Consider the following 17285-nt stretch of genomic DNA (forward strand, 5'->3'; position numbering starts at 1 on the left):
TTAACGCGATAACTTTTGAACGGATGTTTGGATTTGTCCCAGATTTTTTGGGTGAATGCTCTAGGGCAGGTTCATGAACTGATTCGAGTTTGGAGGTCAACACTTTCAAGATGGCTGAATTCAAGATGGCCGAATATTTGTTTGGCCCATAACTTCTGACTGGGTGGATGGATTTCTCCCAGATTTGGTGTGTTAATGCTCTAGGGTAGGTTCATGAACTTATTCGAGTTTGGAGGCCAACACTTTCAAGATGGCTGAATTCAAGATGGCCGAATTTTTGTTTGACTCATAACTTCTGACCAGTCGGATGGATTTCTCCCAGATTTGGTGTGTTAATGCTCTAGGGTAGGTTCATGAACTTATTAGAGTTTGGAGGCCAACACTTTCAAGATGGCTGAATTCAAGATGGCCGAATTTTTGTTTGGCTCATAACTTCTGACCAGTCGGATGGATTTGTCCCAGATTTGGTGTGTTAATGCTCTAGGGTAGGTTCATGAACTGATTTGAGTTTGGAGGTCAACAGTTTCAAAATGGCGGAATTTTTATTTGGCCCATTACTTCTGACTGGGTGGATTGATTTGCCCGGTACTACCTTATTTTAACAGTTCAAGTCAAGTCAAGTCAAGTCAAGTCAAGTTTATTGTCAATTTCTTTACATGCACTGGTCATACAAAGAATTTGAAATTGCGTTTCTTGCTCTCCCAAATTCTTTGTATGACCAGTTCACCATTTCAGTGAAGCTACTGTACCATATTAGGTACAGTGTAACAATATTTAGTACCATGTAATACTAGTGTAATACCAGTGTAACAATATGCAATACCAGGTACAGTGTAATAACCAGTGTACAATATTTAATACCATGTAATACTAGTGTAATACCAGTGTAACAATATGCAATACCATGTACAGATGGTCCCCCTACAATGCACACCCTTTACCACTTACACAAAAATACATGATGTAGTACAAAATTGGTACATGGTGTTACACTGGTATTACATGGTATTAAATATTGTTACAATGGTTATTACACTGTACCTAATGTGGTATATTCACTGTAATAGTGAACCATTAAAACAGTGTTACCATTTGCCCCATTTTTTGCTTCATTTTCACAAGTCATTTGGTTTTAAGCCTATGCACGTCATTGATCTATGTATAGATATTAAATATATTTCTTTAATATTTTGTATTAATCATATACGTTTATGAAAAGGTGGACGGGAGTGGTAGGAATGATGGGGGACTGGAAGCGTTGTGTTTCGGGGATATACCTTAAGCAGTCGAAGGTGACTGAACAGGCAGTCTAGTTATATATACATTATTGTTATTTTCTTAGAACACTATTTTGAAGCACAATATGGAAATTCATGAAGAAAAAAACATTAGTTAATTCAGTATTTCGTCACTACTGATTAATGTGGTTAATTAGGTTCACCATTCCTAGTGCTGGGTTGGAGCCCACTTTATTAGGTACTCCATTCCTAGTGCTGGGTTGGAGCCCACTTTATTAGGTACACCATTCCTAGTGCTGGGTTGGAGCCCACTTTATTAGGTACACCATTCCTAGTGCTGGGTTGGAGCCCACTTTATTAGGTACACCATTCCTAGTGCTGGGTTGGAGCCCACTTTATTAGGTACACCATTCCTAGTGCTGGGTTGGAGCCCACTTTATTAGGTACACCATTCCTAGTGCTGGGTTGGAGCCCACTTTATTAGGTACACCATTCCTAGTGCTGGGTTGGAGCCCACTTTATTAGGTACACCATTCCTAGTGCTGGGTTGGAGCCCACTTTATAAGGTACACCATTCCTAGTGCTGGGTTGGAGCCCACTTTATTAGGTACACCTTCCTAGTGCTGGGTTGGAGCCCACTTTATAAGGTACACCTTCCTAGTGCTGGGTTGGAGCCCACTTTATAAGGTACACCTTCCTAGTGCTGGGTTGGAGCCCACTTTATAAGGTACACCTTCCTAGTGCTGGGTTGGAGCCCACTTTATAAGGTACACCTTCCTAGTGCTGGATTGGAGCCTTTGCCTTCAGACCTGCCTCATCTCACTGTAACAATACTCAGATTGGCTCTGGCATTCCAACAAAGTTCAATTGATACTATGGGACCCACATCGAGCCAAGAAAATATCTGATTATTGATGAACTGCTTCAGATTGTCTTGGCCATGTCTACATGCCTAAATGCATTGAGCTGCCCCCATGTGATTGATAAGACATTTGAGTCAATGAGCAGTTGGAAAGTGTGCCTATTAAAGTGGCCGGTCTCTCATCTGTTATTCAGAAGAGTGGGTGGTGATTGACACAGTTTTCTAACCGGTGGACGGCACGGTTCTTGGTTCGTGGAGATTCTAAAAAAAATAGACAGCAAATTTCTTCGGTTTAAAAAGTTCACTGAAATAAAACAGAATGGTGGCAGGAAGAGTGGAGGAGGAGATGCCACACAAATACAAATGTAACAAAGGCAAACATGCTTCAACGTGTTTATTACAGAAAACCTTATTGACAACTGATAATTCACAAAACAAAAAATTATATTTACCATGATATAAGAATCATGTGTCAGTTTAACAGAGTTTAAACATGCATACCTAAAAAAGAAAAAAAAAAAAAAAAAAAAAAAAAAAAAACAGGCAATTCACACAAAATTGACACCTGGACACGTTTCTCGAAGGCATTGTTGCTAATCAGTAATAGGTTTCCAATGGGAAATTGCATTCCAACCAAACCAACTAAGTTGCTAACTTAGTTAGCAATGACGCTGTCGAGAAATCCACTCCTGGGGTGCATTTCTCCAAATTGTAGTTGCTAACTACTTTAGCTACTTCGTTGTTCGCGTTTCAATATCCCATTGACAATTACCCAAGTTGATAACTGGCTAGCAACTTCCCTTTCCAGAAACGGGCCCCTGATTTGGCGTCCATGCACATGATACTTCAGCCACTCCATCCGTCTTGCTTCACTCTATACTCTCCCGTTTGTCACAAAATGGCCACCTTGCACCTCTCCTGCATCCGGCTTGCTTCCCTCAATACTCTCCTCATTCTCACAAGATGGCCACCTTACACCTCTCCTCCATCCGTCTTGCTTCACTCTACGTATACCCTCCTTATTCTCACAAGATGGCCACCTTACACCTCTCCTCCATCCGGCTTGCTTCACTCTACGTATACCCTCCTCATTCTCACAAGATGGCCACCTTACACCTCTCCTCCATCCGTCTTGCTTCACTCTATACTCTCCCGTTTGTCACAAAATGGCCACCTTGCACCTCTCCTGCATCCGGCTTGCTTTGCTCTATCTATGGGGCACCTAAGTCACGCCCTCTACTTCCTGGTTCATGGGGCAGAGGGAGTCAGAAAATGATTACTGGGCTTGAAAATGAGTGATTTTTGGATTTGTGGTGCATAGGTGGAGGTCCAAGGTTTGGATTGGTGTCAAAAAAGCACTCATTTTCAAGCCCAGTAATTATTTTTTGACTTCCCCTGCCCCATGAACCAGGAAATAGAGGGCGTGACTTAGGTGCCCCATACCCTTGTGTTTCTCACAAAATGGCCACCTTGCACCTCTCCTGCATCAGTAAGAGCATACTGATGAGGTCGGTGATGGCGGTGGTGAAAGCCTCCTGGGGGCTGTAGTCCGGGGTCGTCTGCACACGGATCTCGATCTTGTCTTCCGGAGGGTCCGGAACCTTGTAGTCCGCAAACAGAACCTGCGGGTCCTTCAGCAGCTGTGATCTCATGATGTTGCCAAGGGTGTGGTCTTCTTTGTTGAGAGTGAACAGACACGCGTTCGGCACCTTGCTGTCCTCCATGATTGTGATTTTCTTATCTGCATCGTCCAATGAAAACGATTCCAATGCTGCCGGTGCACCCATTATGGCGTGTAGACACAGTTCCTTCCCCAAGATGCTTCTTCATTCCAAAATGCAAGGCAAACATAGAGAGGGAGAGAGAGAGAGAGAGAGAGAGAGAGAGAGAGAGAGAGAGAGAGAGAGAGAGAGAATAATAAATAATAATACCCTAGGACACTGAAGCTTAGAGGTGTGATATGGAAATCAGAAGCAGATAAACTTTCCGGTTCGCGAATGCTAAGATATGCTGTTTGAGCAAGCCGACCGGTTCGTGATCAGGTGCGGGAACGGGCACCGGCACGGTTCTCAGTCCGCCTGAATGTGACAAGAGTGAGACACACGGAGAGACAGACGGACGGCAAATGAGGAATATGAAGACGTAATATCAGGAGGATCTTCATGCATCTTATCTCTGCAGTATTGTAGTAATGCATATGAATGTCTAGGGTTAGGAGGAAGAGCGGCATGCGTACGTGTTTGGTGCGTACAGACGTCAGAACTAGTGATGTGTCGTTCACGAACGAACTGGTCATTTTGAACGAGTCTTTGAAGTGAACGAAGCGAACTAGTTCCCCGCCTCTCGATCACTTCGTTCATTGGTGAATCACCAGTCTCTGTCACTATTGTCAGTCAGTAGCAGAAGTGGTCGTCCAAAATGAGCATTTTAATCTGCGTAAAGGGGTACGACTTTATCTCTCAATGTGATAGCTTAATACTATCAGAGATTTTACACATACCAGGTATTTAGTTCATAATTTAGAGCTCAGCAGCTCACCTAGTCCACAGTTCACAGCTCTGATTCTGAACCAGCTGAGCTCTCGTTCGTGAACAAGGAGCCAGTGAACACCAGCCAATGGTTTCCATGACCACGAATATACAACTTAACGTGGCAGAGACAAAGGCATACTTCTGGTTGGTAATGCAACTTGTAAATTATCTTTTATTCTGTTTTAATGGGTGCTACTATTCAATAATCTGCAAAATAGGTTTCAGGTGATATGTTTAGACACGAGGAGCACCTTAGATCTACACAGCACAGCAGAACGAACTGTGTTCAGCCCGCGAACGAGACCAGTCTGGGCGCATAGCAACAGTCTCCATGACCACGAATAAACAACTTAACGTGGCAGAGACGAAGGCATACTTTTTTGGTTAAAAGCAGCTTGTAACTTAGCTTTTTTGAAATGTGTGCTGCTGTTAAATAAATAATATTATTAGGCAAAATGAGTTATGTTGATATGTTTGGACAAGAGAAGCACACAGGCAAAGTAAGAAGGCCCCCCTCCTCCTCTCGTTCACTGAACTAGTTCGCTTGACATTCACTCCTTACTCTCTTGCATAGTGGCGTGACGTAATCAAAATGAACGAGTGAACGAACTGTGAACGAACGAATTCCTCAGCAGAACTGAATGAAGAGAACGAACTGGCAGGAAAGAATCGCCATGCCCTTCACTAGTCAGAACCACACATTCCATTCCCCTGTCCTGTAGTCATTTCAGTATTTCAGTAGTGTTTGTCTAAGGTGGCGTTTCTAGACAGGGGCTCTACAGCCCCCCAGGGTACATTAGGGAGCCCTCTCCCAGGGGCGTTAGGGGGCCCTCTGGGAACATTGAAAAGGAGCCAGCTAAAGAGTGGGGGCGATTAGTTGAAAATAGGGGGCATTAGTACATTTTGTGATTTGATTTGATTTTTTTTTTTTTTTTAGCACTGAGGGGGATATATTGACAGGTGTTTCATGAGGTAAGTGGGGAACATATAATGAAGTCAAGGGGATGTTTGTTCAAAAAAGGTTTCGGACGACTGCTGCTCTACAACTAAAAGAGAGTTGTATTTGAATCCTACATGCACATCATGGAAATGTATTTCAGCATTTCAGTGTTTTTACCTAACTTACAAATCTCACAAAATATGTAAACAATGTGAAGCTAAAGAGTGGTCAACCTGTCCCCACAATCTAGATCATGTCCACAATCTAGACCAACATATCAACTGTACTGTAAACAAAGGCAGTTTGTCTTTTTTTCTTTAACTTTCACATCATCTCTGAGGGCTGCAAGCTTCTTAACCTGTCCCCAATCTCAGCCTGCATACAAACCCCATCTGTAGACAGTATAGCATTATCAGAGACGTCCATCCACAGATAAAAGAGTTATGAGCTGATTGGTGGTTTTGCATGGAGACATCTTGATCCTCCATGACTCTTCCTCTACCCCAGGGTTGCCAGATGAGGCTAATGATTTCCAGCCCAAAAAATGCTCAAAACCCGCCTAGAAGCACAAAATTCCGCCCAATTTCATTGATTTCTATGGCAAAAATCGGGCGGGTTTTTCTGCTAATTGCCATTTTTCACCCACACACGGCCATCCTAAGCAGCCCAATTGGGCGGGAAACAGCCCAATCTGGCAACACTGCCTCTCCCTCTCTCTCCCTCCACAGATCAGCAAGGCATCACTCTGATCATCTGGCCTCGTTTCCTCTGCTGGCCAGTTATGCCTCTGCAAACCAGCGTGTCCAGACAGGGGCGGACATCCTGGGTTCAGAAAGAAAAAGAAAAAGAGGCCTTGGCCCAGATGTGGTTAAAAAACAGCTGGGCGCTGCTACACCGGCGACCTGGGTTATATTCCTGGGTTATATTCCTGGGTTATATTCCTGCCAGGATCACTTGCAGACTCCTGCCCCTCTCTCTCGACTGTCATATCATGAATAAAGCCAATAAAATGTAAAAAAGCGTACAAAAAAAAGCCTACATATTTGCTTCAGATCCATGAAGCAGCTGATGCTACTTACCACACCAGCCAGGTAATTATGGGTCATTCACGTGCCATGGGAAAGATGATGCTTTCGATTTTAGAAGTGCAAATTACAAGTTCTACCGTAGTTCAAAAGTACTAGTTACTAGGTGATTTTTACTTAAATTAAGACTCTTGAAGACTGCTCGAAACTAGTAAAATAAGCTAAGATTTCATTTTTTTGCAGTGCTGTAAGGCAGCCCTGGTCTGATCTTGTCATTTCCTCTGTATGCCAACCCGCTTTCACGGCAGCCACAAGCATGTCCAGACTACAATCCGATCAGCTCTGATACTCTGCCTGCATTTCCCTGACCCACAGCTCACCACACCTCACCTCACCTCACCACACCTCACCACACCTCACCACACTGCCCCAAGATGTGATAACTCTAGACTCCGGCTTCAGACACACACACACTTCTCCGGACATGCCTGCATATGAACACACACACGCACACACCAAGACTCCGGCTTCACACACACACACACACACACACACACACACACACACACACACACACACACACACACACACACACACACACACACACACACACACACACACACACACACACACACACACACACACACACACACACACACGACTTCGGCTTCAGATATGATACTGATGAGATCAAGAGGCGCAGTCTGATCATCTCTCCTGTTTCCTCTGCAGGGCGTTCTTATTCTTCATGGCTGCCTCAAGCGTGCCCAAACTCTGTTGATATCAGGTCACGATGATGCCAAGAACCTGACATAGAGACACACCTGATACCAAGCATTATGTACTACTCTAATCCTAACAGCTCCAAGATTCTACATTGTGTGTGTGTGTGTGTGTGTGTGTGTGTGTGTGTGTGTGTGTGTGTGTGTGTGTGTGTGTGTGTGTGTGTGTGTGTGTGTGTGTGTGTGTGTGTGTGTGTGTGTGTGTGTGTGTGTGTGATAGAGAGATCTGACCTGTGAATGTATGGTGGATATATATGTGCACTGTTGTGTGTGATGTCTTCGTGTCTTCTTCTGTATTCATGAATGTATGCTACTTGACACCTTAACTTGCCTTGGGATCAATAAATGGTACTCGACTCGACTCTACTCTACTCCACATCGTCAGTCCCCTGCACCACCAAAGGCCAGGATCCCAACAGCCCCCAAACATTTAACTATGGGTCCTGAACACCTACTGGGGTCAAAGGCGAAATCGCCATTTCACACTGAAGAAGGGTGTAAGCCCGAAACGTCTGTGATGTGAGGCGATTAAAAATGAAAAAAGAAATCTGATGAGTGCTTCTTTATTCACTTTCTTTTGAGAATTGAGTTCATTCATTGACGAAGTTAAGCACCCAGTGTAAAGTATAAGAAGACAAGGTGTTGAGCGCGCTTCCTGATCTTTCTACCCTTTCAATTACTGAAAATTTTTAAGGCACCCCTAAGCAACAAGCCGTAACACCGCATCGCATCAGACACCACAAAAGCTTAGAAAAGTAACACATTTGGAGACGTCACACAACCTACGTTCGAAGTTGCAGCTGACTAGGGCGACCTATATTTACATATTGTGCGTAATTGGCAGATGAAAGATTCCACTGACTAGCATGAACTTATCAATTTAGACAAATATGTATCATATTACATAATTTATTTATCAGTTTCCTCGGCACCCCTGTTGAGAAACACTGCTCTAACACACAGGTGTCAAACTCATTTGGGTGAAAGGGCCACATGCAGCCAATTTAAACTCAAGTGGGCCGGACTAGTAAAATAATCGTATTGCTAGTCAGTGGAAAAGAGAAGGGTCTTCATCATGCCTGATGAAGACCCTGTTGGGTCGAAACGTTGTATGACCTGAATACATTTTCAAAGCGGAGCCACAGTGTGCGGACGTCTACTCTTTTCCACTATTAGACGCGCCTTTGTCCCGCACCTGGACTCAGAGAGGTGGGATGTGCATACTCTTACTTTTATGAAGAATCGTTGCTAATCAGTCATCTCGATATTGGCGACAGTGGTACAACGAGCTAATGGCGAACAAAAAAGCTAATTTGTTCTCAAGTATTGAGCGCTTGACATCTCATACACCTGCAGCAACTGTGTAACAGGCTAGATATTTACTCCTTTTTTGACGTTCTTGTTTTTTTCTCTACAAGTCTGGGGCCAAATTGTATAATCTGGCTAGCTGCATCCGGCCCTCGAGCCTTACGTTTGACACCCCTGCTCTAACAATGCAAAGAATTTCTCGATGATTCCCACCACACCAGTATCTGATACTCGAACCCAACCGATCACCATTCCCACCCACACACCTGATACTCAGCCTTCACTCCATGCCCCATTGCCCCAGATCTGAACACCAAGAGATGACAGCAAGAGACCCAGGCTGGTCCTAGACTAGTGATTCTCAAAGTGTGGTCCGGGGACCACAAGTGGTCCGTGAAAGAGCTCAGGTGGTCCTCGAGGGGATTTCTACTTTTCCAAGATAAGCTAGCAGTAGGCTATATTTGTAACATTTTCATGTTTTCAACACAATAAGACAGGCTTATAATGTGAATAAAAAGTAAGTGATCTGCATAAAAATTAGCAGTGTCAAATTAGCATCCATCAACTGCCAATTCAGTTGACAGGTTGTCCCCGATAATTTGTGGGGGGGACAAAGTGGTCCTTGGTCTGAAAAAAGTTTGAGAAACATTGTCCTAGACTCTAGAGCATGTTCACCGGCAGCTCAGTCAGAGATTCTTTAAGTATATAGAGATATGCCGATGTAATAGGTTACTATGGGCACCTAACATGACCAGGTTCCGGTCTGTCATAATATTCAAAGCATTGAAAAGAACAGTCCTTAGGTCTGCCAGGTTCCGGTCTGTCATAATACTCAAAGCATTGAATAGAACAGTCCTTAGGTCTGCCTAGGTCTGCCTAAAGAGGGATTCCCCCCTCTCCCCCTTGCAATAATAGAACCCGGAAACAATGGGCCAATGGAACCTCTCTCTCTCTACTCTCTCTGGCTCAGTGGCCTGCAGCACTAGACGGCCAGATTGCCTTTCGTGAACCCAGAGCAGGGCCAGAGTATAATGTGGAACAGAGAGGAAGCCGCCCCGTTCCCAGAGTGCACTGGGAGAGGTGCAGGATGTTAAGACACAACAGGAAATAAGAGATGACCTGTGAACAAAACATTCCTCTTTAGTTTTTTTTATCCCTTCCTGTTTTTATCTAGTTATTTTTCGCTACGGTTGTGAGGTTGTATTTGCACATCATATCAAAGAAAGAAATCTCTCAACTTGGTGTGTGGATCGTCTTTTGTTTCCAAAGTCATGTCCTAGCCAGTCCCAAGTCATATTTTCTGGATCAGGATGAAGATTTACATCAAGATCTGGCGTTGCTGGTGATTCATCTGCCAGGAGTACAGAGGGGGAGAGAGTGTCATCCAGATGATTCTTGAGGCCCAGGTAAGGTGCAGTGTACAGGCCTAGTCAGATCTCACGCACATCCAAGTCATAGAGGTAGAAAATAACACTAGAGCGGACACAGCAATTTGCGACAGCACTGGGAAATGGCAGCTGGAGCTTCCCAACTTCCGTAGGTAGTGTAGGTACCTTCAGGCAATGCAAGTCAATGGAGAACACGCCCGCCCCTGTCAAGAAATTAACTAAAACTGTGTAAATATGAAGTAACACTTTAATCAAAGACCAGATTTGAAATGTCAGGCTAAATATCTACTTAAATAATATGAGTCGATAAAATACATTTAAAAATCAAATAATATATTTTATGAACATAGTTAGCAACACACTTCAACTATTGTCCTTGTATAGTGTGTTGATGGACATTTTCACAAGATTAAGCCATTTTTGACAGAGGTGAGCCTCGTTCTCCGTTAATTTCCATTTCTCTGATCTACCTACAGATAATGGCCGCTACAGATTGCCGTAAAAAGGGGGGCGGGGTCCTCTCTAGTGTTATTTTCTACCTCTATGATCCAAGTCCTTTTGGCCGGGTGCAGGGTCAAAGTGTAAAGTTCATGCAGGGTAAGGAAGAAGCGCACACTGATGAGCTCCCTTTTAAGCCAGCTGATCGTCCCTCGTACCAGGCTCAAGGCCACCAGTGACGGAGCCTTCCACGTTGCTGCTCCCTTTGGAACAATCTGCCCGACCACAACCAGAATGCCCCTTCACTGGCCATGTTTAAGCAACACCTTAAGACACATCTCTTCCTGGAGGCTTATGGCTGCTAGTTCCACAAGCGCTTTCACCAACATGCATTCACGTACACGCTCACACACTGACGCGCACACACATTCACACTTTCCTACACGACACTCTGTGAAGCGACCTTGGGTGTTTTGAAAGCCGCTATATAAAACTAAAGTATTATTATTATTGTTATTATTATTATTATTATTATTATTATTATTATTAATCCGTTGCTTTATATTCTACCTTTTTAACGTATTGCATGTTCAGTAATAGTCTGTGTAAGTTATTATCCTTTTAACTCCCAACGGTTACATTCTTAACTTTCAGCAGGTTGGTGATCGCCTTCCACCCCTTCACTACTTTATGTTGTCAAGTTTTTGTCACGCTTGCTTGAAGTGTCCGATAAATTCGGATCAGGTTCAAGAGGTCACTCATGGTACCATGACGTGACTAAAATAGAAGCAACGACAACAGCGACAAAAAGGTTGCATAGCCATGTAACTTGTTGCATCGTGTTCAGTTAGGGACCGTCCAACAGAACATCATGGGATGGAACACCTCCCTTGGGGCGCCATTGGGGGCTGCCCCCTTGCACAGGTGAGGTATAAAGGTATAAAGGTGAGGTATGCATTTTTTTGTGTGCAGTGTGCTGTGGAGTGCTGCGTCACAATGACAATGGGAGTTTGAGTTTCCCATGTGGGCTTTAGGCTGTCCTCTAAAGTTTCCAAGAGCAACATGGTCAGTTTACTGTGATACACAGGAGCAAATGGTTTGAAACTGAATGAAATGATGCAAGGATTCCCCATCCCTCTCCCTTAACCACCAACCCCACCCCTGAGAACACGATTGTTTGTTTGCTTGTTTTTTGTTGTTTTTTCTTTGTAGAGCACCTGGCACCAATTGCGTATCCTTTGCTTTTCTCCTCCCTACTGTGTTCCATGAGGCTGCGGGAGAGATCAATGCTGTCAACATAATCTTACATAGTTAGTACTGTCAGCTGTTTAACTTATTTGGGTGTTGTATTTTGTAATTGTATTTTGTATTATATATTTTAAAATGTATTTGTATTTTTGACTTTTTTTTTTACAACTGTGTGCAAAAACTGTGTATTTTAGTTTTGTTTTAACTTTGTCTTTTTTAAGGAACATCAAACCTGTCAAGGGACAAAAGATGGAAATTAGCCTCTTGGCTACAATCTTGTATATTTAGCATTTTTGTTTAAATGCTGGCAATAAATGCTGTCCCTTTCTTAACAAATAAATAAACTTGTAAACTTGTAAACTCTGGGACCTTGGGAAGCCATCTCCTCTATCGCCCGTCACTCAAGCACGGGCTACTGTGCGAGCCTACCGGGCCAAGGCCCATGGGCCCAAAAGCCAAGGGGTCACTGAAGTCCAAACCTCTGCGCTTACAAAAAAACCCAGTAAAATTGGATTTAACTACTGTGTTTTCAAGTTTTCCCAGGGAGAAACCCACAAATCCACAACAACAAAGGCCCTGTAACATCTTCCTAAACCTCAACAACTTTTAGAACCTTGTGACTTCATGGAGCAGGGGGCCTTTCTTGTTGTCTTGCCCCGGGGCCCATAGAGTCATAATCAGTCCCTGACGTCAGTGCACTGTTGTTGCTCTCTCAGACAGTCCAGGGGTCCGTTTCTCAAAAGCGTCTTTGCTATCGTCGTTAGCAAAGTCCTTCGTAAGAGCGACTCAACTCTCTCTTGACAGCGACGCTCACCACTAAATCCAAGGGAACGGTAAGACGGTCTTAAGACGATCTTAAGACGGTTAGCAACGTCAAGAATCGAGAAACGGACCCCAGGAAAAAACACATTCAAAACTGTGACGGCACAAACACTCCTTGCCTTCTACGGTACTTGTGTTGTTCATTACTTCCTTCCCCATTAACGTACAGACCAACCGAGTACAAAGAGGACCACTAAGCAGTACGCCAACTCACAAGGGAGAAAATCCTCCAGAACATTCCAGCATCAGCCAAATAAATCACCATATTTCATACTCGAGCGCATACTCTAGCTAGCCACAACAAACAATGCGCTCTACATCGGAGCTCATCCTCCCCTCCCTCCTCGTTTCGTTTCATCGTTCTCGTGCTCATTGCGAATATTACTCCGCAGTAAATCTTCATGGACACCCACACACACTGACTCTGGGACACTGGAGGCTTTGCCCTCACCATCACTCAGACGGGGACACTGGAGGCTTTGCCCTCACCATCACTCTCGTTCAAAGTGCAGAGCAGCAGACCGCCCATGTCGAATCCCAAGCAGGGGCAGATCTAGCCATTTTGGGGCCCTCTGCGAAATATAAACATAGAATAAATGTGTTCCACAGGCGATGGATAGGTGCAGATTCTGTGCCTACCAAAAACAACACCTGATTCCCTCACTCATGTCACTCTTTTCCTTTGGTAGACCTAAACACGTTAGGGCTGGGCGATATGGAAAAAAAAAACTATATCACGATAGGGATTACTTTATATCACGATAACGATATAGATCACGATAAAGCACAATTGCATACGTTTTCAGTTATTCTTTGTTTGCTCTTTATTTTTCATGTCGCAAAACAACATTTCTTTAAAATTGTTCTTTTTATTCTTATTTTTACAGTTACATGAACCTATAGTGTGTATTGTGACGACATGAAATGCAATTATATGATATTCAATTGTATAAAATTGATAAAATTACTATCACGATATAAACGATATAGGAGAAACGTCACGATATACACTTTTATATCACGATAACGATATATATCCTCATATTGCCCAGCCCTAAAACACATTGTTTCTGATGTCCCAGACAGCACAAAGGGAGGGCAGCATGGGGGTAAAAAGGGGTCACTTGTCCCTGGCCCAGGGAGAGAGAGGGCCCAGGATTGGATCCTCAGTCATGACATTGAATGTATTGGGTTTGGGGCCCGTACATATGTCTTTGTCCTGGGCCCATCCAAAGCTGTCAACGACCCTGCATAGAATGGTGTGTGTCTCAATCTCCAAACCTTTGAGTGAATAACTCCATTAACATACAGTGTTACAGTTAGGGATTCCAAGAGAGAGGTTTTCACATGGACTCTGCTCTTCTGCTGACAGACCTACGTGATTAATTATCGTCATCATCATCATCATCTGTTCCCGCTCTACGGTCGGAAAATGTCCATATATCTTAATCAGAAATGTTTACACCAAGAGCGGCGTCCAAATGTTATCTGAAATGTCTGCTTCTATCTGGTTATGGTTATGGTTTTTAAGCCGTCTGTTCGAGCCAAGAAATATCGTCGTCTGATCTAAGTGCATTAAGGGAAATGTGTATTTTATCAACTCCCTCAAACACTGAAATGTATCCAGTTTGGAATAAATCAAGACGTTATTTAATGCAAGAACCACTGAAAGGAGACGTCTATAGCAGACCTCCGCCATATACAATTCATGATATACAGTCAAGATGTACTACTTCAGTACAGTACGTTGGGAGTTAAATTTATATACATCCACATATCCCTGAATGAACCCGCTCTCTAAGGGCCCTGTGCACTGCACTGCACTGCACAACGATGAAAATACTGAAATATGGTTTCGTTTTGCTCTGATTCATGTCCTGGACCCTTGGAAAGACGTTGCTTAAAACCATACACTCAAAATGGGAGATAAACCATTCTGAAGGGTTTATGAATATTTTGCCACATTAGAGGCCCGGCGTGAAGAGAGGAGATTGGGGGCCACATGAAAACCCATGAGTTCAGCAACAGTGTTGCCAGATTGGGGGGGTTTCCTGTCCAATTGGGCTGCTTGGGAGGGGCGTCTGCGGGTTAAAAAAAGTGTAAAAATGGCATTTGGGCGGGGGTTTTCTGCCTATTTATGGCCATAGAAATCAATAGATTGAGTTCAAATTGGGTGGGATTTAGTGGTTTCAGGCGGGTTTTGACCATATTTTGGGCTCAAAATCATCCACCTGGCAACCTTGTTCAGGAACTGAAGTGGACTCAAAGGGGAAGAAGAAAGAAAAAAGAAACTAAATGATTTTCGTGGACTGCTGAGAGTTTACCAAAAAATAAATAACTGACTGCAGCTGGTGCACTCTGGGTAATGTTGAATTTGGAAGACCGACAAGTGACTTATAAATATCAGACCTGGCAGGTCCATTAATTACTGCAGGTCTGAAGTGGATAAAAAAAAACACAACATACCGACGTGTGTGTGTGTGTGTGTGTGTGTGTGTGTGTGTGTGTGTGTGTGTGTGTGTGTGTGTGTGTGTGTGTGTGTGTGTGTGTGTGTGTGTGTGTGTGTGTGTGTGTGTGTGTTTCAGGTCATCATATGCAGATGAAGACTGAATTAGACCCCAGTGACTGTCGAGCTTTAAAAAAACAAAAAAAAAACAAAAAAACACACGACATACCGGCGAGCTTGATGTTTTTGGATGAAGCTGCCGCTGAATACCAAAAATACAGCTGTGCCCAATTTACACTGTGAGTGCGAGTGTGTGTGTGTGTGTGTGTGTGTGTGTGTGTGTGTGTGTGTGTGTGTGTGTGTGTGTGTGTGTGTGTGTGTGTTGTATACCCCACACGCAGCGGCATGAAACCTCATGGCGCTCATTGGAGACACTGTGACTTAGGACATCAGTGTGAAGTGGAGCAACATTTCAAACACATTTTTCATCAAATCGTTGACCTCTGCATTGACGTATGATGCACGTCAAAAAGGCCAAGACATCTTGATGCACACACATGCACGCCACACACACACACACACACACACACACACACACACACACACACACACACACACACACACACACACACACACACACACACACACACACACACACACACACACACACACACACACACACACACACACACATCTTTATCCAATATCAACAGTGGTGGGTGATGCTGCAGATTGCCTGTTAGTATACACGAGGGCTAATGTGTTGCTCTGTTGTGCTGCATGTTCTCCAAATGGGCATGTGCTGTAATCCTCCTCCATCTCGCCAACCTCTCTGGCCACGTATGGAGCAACACCATCACCCCCTACCATGCTTACTGTAACACACACGCACACAGACACGCACACACAGACACACACACCCTGCAACACACACACACACACACACCCTACCATGCTTACTGTAACACACACACACACCATGCGCACGCCCGCACGCACCCTACCATGCTTACTGCAACGCACGCACGCACGCACGCACGCACGCACACGCACGCGCACACACACACACACACACACACACACACACACACACACACACACACACACACACACACACACACACACACACACACACACACACACGTCAAACCACCACAACAGGGTTGGCTGGACAGATACACAATCTATACTAAGTCACACAGCACTGCAAGAAGTAAACTGTAAGAGTTTAAAGGAGATTACGGAGTATGGGGCAAGGACACGGCTATGGGAAGGTCACTGAAGCGAGGAGAGGAACGCACCTCCCAATGAGAAGAAGTTTCTCAACCTCTTACGTTTTGCATTAGCCACACTTTTATATGCCAAAACCCCCATCCATGATATACTGTATATTATTGTTATATTGTTGTATATTATTGTCTTTAGGTGGGGGCACTGTGTCTGTACCCCCCATGGACCTCCTGTGATGTGAATTATGGTCCCCCCCCTCCCTGTGTTTCAAGGGCCGCCTCAGTCCCCCGTAGACTCCTCTGCTCTCCTCACTGCTTCACTGGAGCTCCCTCATGCGTTTCAAGGGGCAAGGCAAGACAATTTTATTTGTATAGCGCATTTCATACATAAATGCAATTCAATGTGTTTTGCAAAAAAAAGTAGGATAAAATAAAATGAAATAGGATAAAAATGATAAAAAGCACAAGGGGTGCCTCAGGCCTCTTCTATCGCTTCCTCATGTCATCAACAACATTCCCCCCTGGGATCAATAAACTGTACTCTACTCTACAGCAGTGGTGCTCAAACTGTGGTACGCGTACCACTGGTGGTACTTGAGACATCTCTGGTGGTACTTGGAGGAATTCATTTTTTGTGCATTGATTTGAAGGCTGATCAAGTTGTTGCAGTCGAAAATGTCTCTTAGGTCTCACATTTTGTAATATTGAACTGAACCTGAAAATATAATGCAGAATAATACTAGGCAAGCAGGAAATGTATAAACAAACTTGCCTTTGCTGCGATATTCTAATGTTGGTTGTCACGGTGGTACTCGGAGTGGTTTTCTTGGGTGGTACTTTACACAAAAAGTTTGAGAACCACTACTCTACAACATGGGCCTGTTCCAACATCCTTGCTGCATGCTCCATCAATATGTGCTGGAAAGGGGGGATGCAGTGGTGCATTTGCATCCCCACATTTGGGCTCCCTAAATGAGGCTCTCTCAACTTTTACTGCAGAGAAATGAGTGGAGGGCAGCAGCAGTATC

General features: G+C 44.0%; 1 protein-coding gene across 1 annotated transcript in view; it reads right to left on the reverse strand.

Moving 5' to 3' along the window:
- Positions 1 to 3201: 3201 nt before the first annotated feature.
- LOC134454930 (DNA-directed RNA polymerase II subunit RPB11-a-like) overlaps positions 3202 to 17285 on the reverse strand; it is a 173921-nt gene continuing 159837 nt past the window's right edge. The window contains exons 2-3 of the mRNA XM_063206019.1: positions 3570 to 3924; positions 3202 to 3274 (exon numbers count right to left, since the gene is read on the reverse strand). Of these exons, the coding sequence (XP_063062089.1) occupies positions 3260 to 3274; positions 3570 to 3924 (370 nt within the window). The 3' untranslated portion in view covers positions 3202 to 3259. The remainder of the gene's footprint in view (positions 3275 to 3569; positions 3925 to 17285) is intronic.

Source organism: Engraulis encrasicolus, chromosome 9 (assembly GCF_034702125.1).
Source record: "Engraulis encrasicolus isolate BLACKSEA-1 chromosome 9, IST_EnEncr_1.0, whole genome shotgun sequence".
Taxonomy (NCBI): Eukaryota; Metazoa; Chordata; class Actinopteri; order Clupeiformes; family Engraulidae; genus Engraulis; species Engraulis encrasicolus.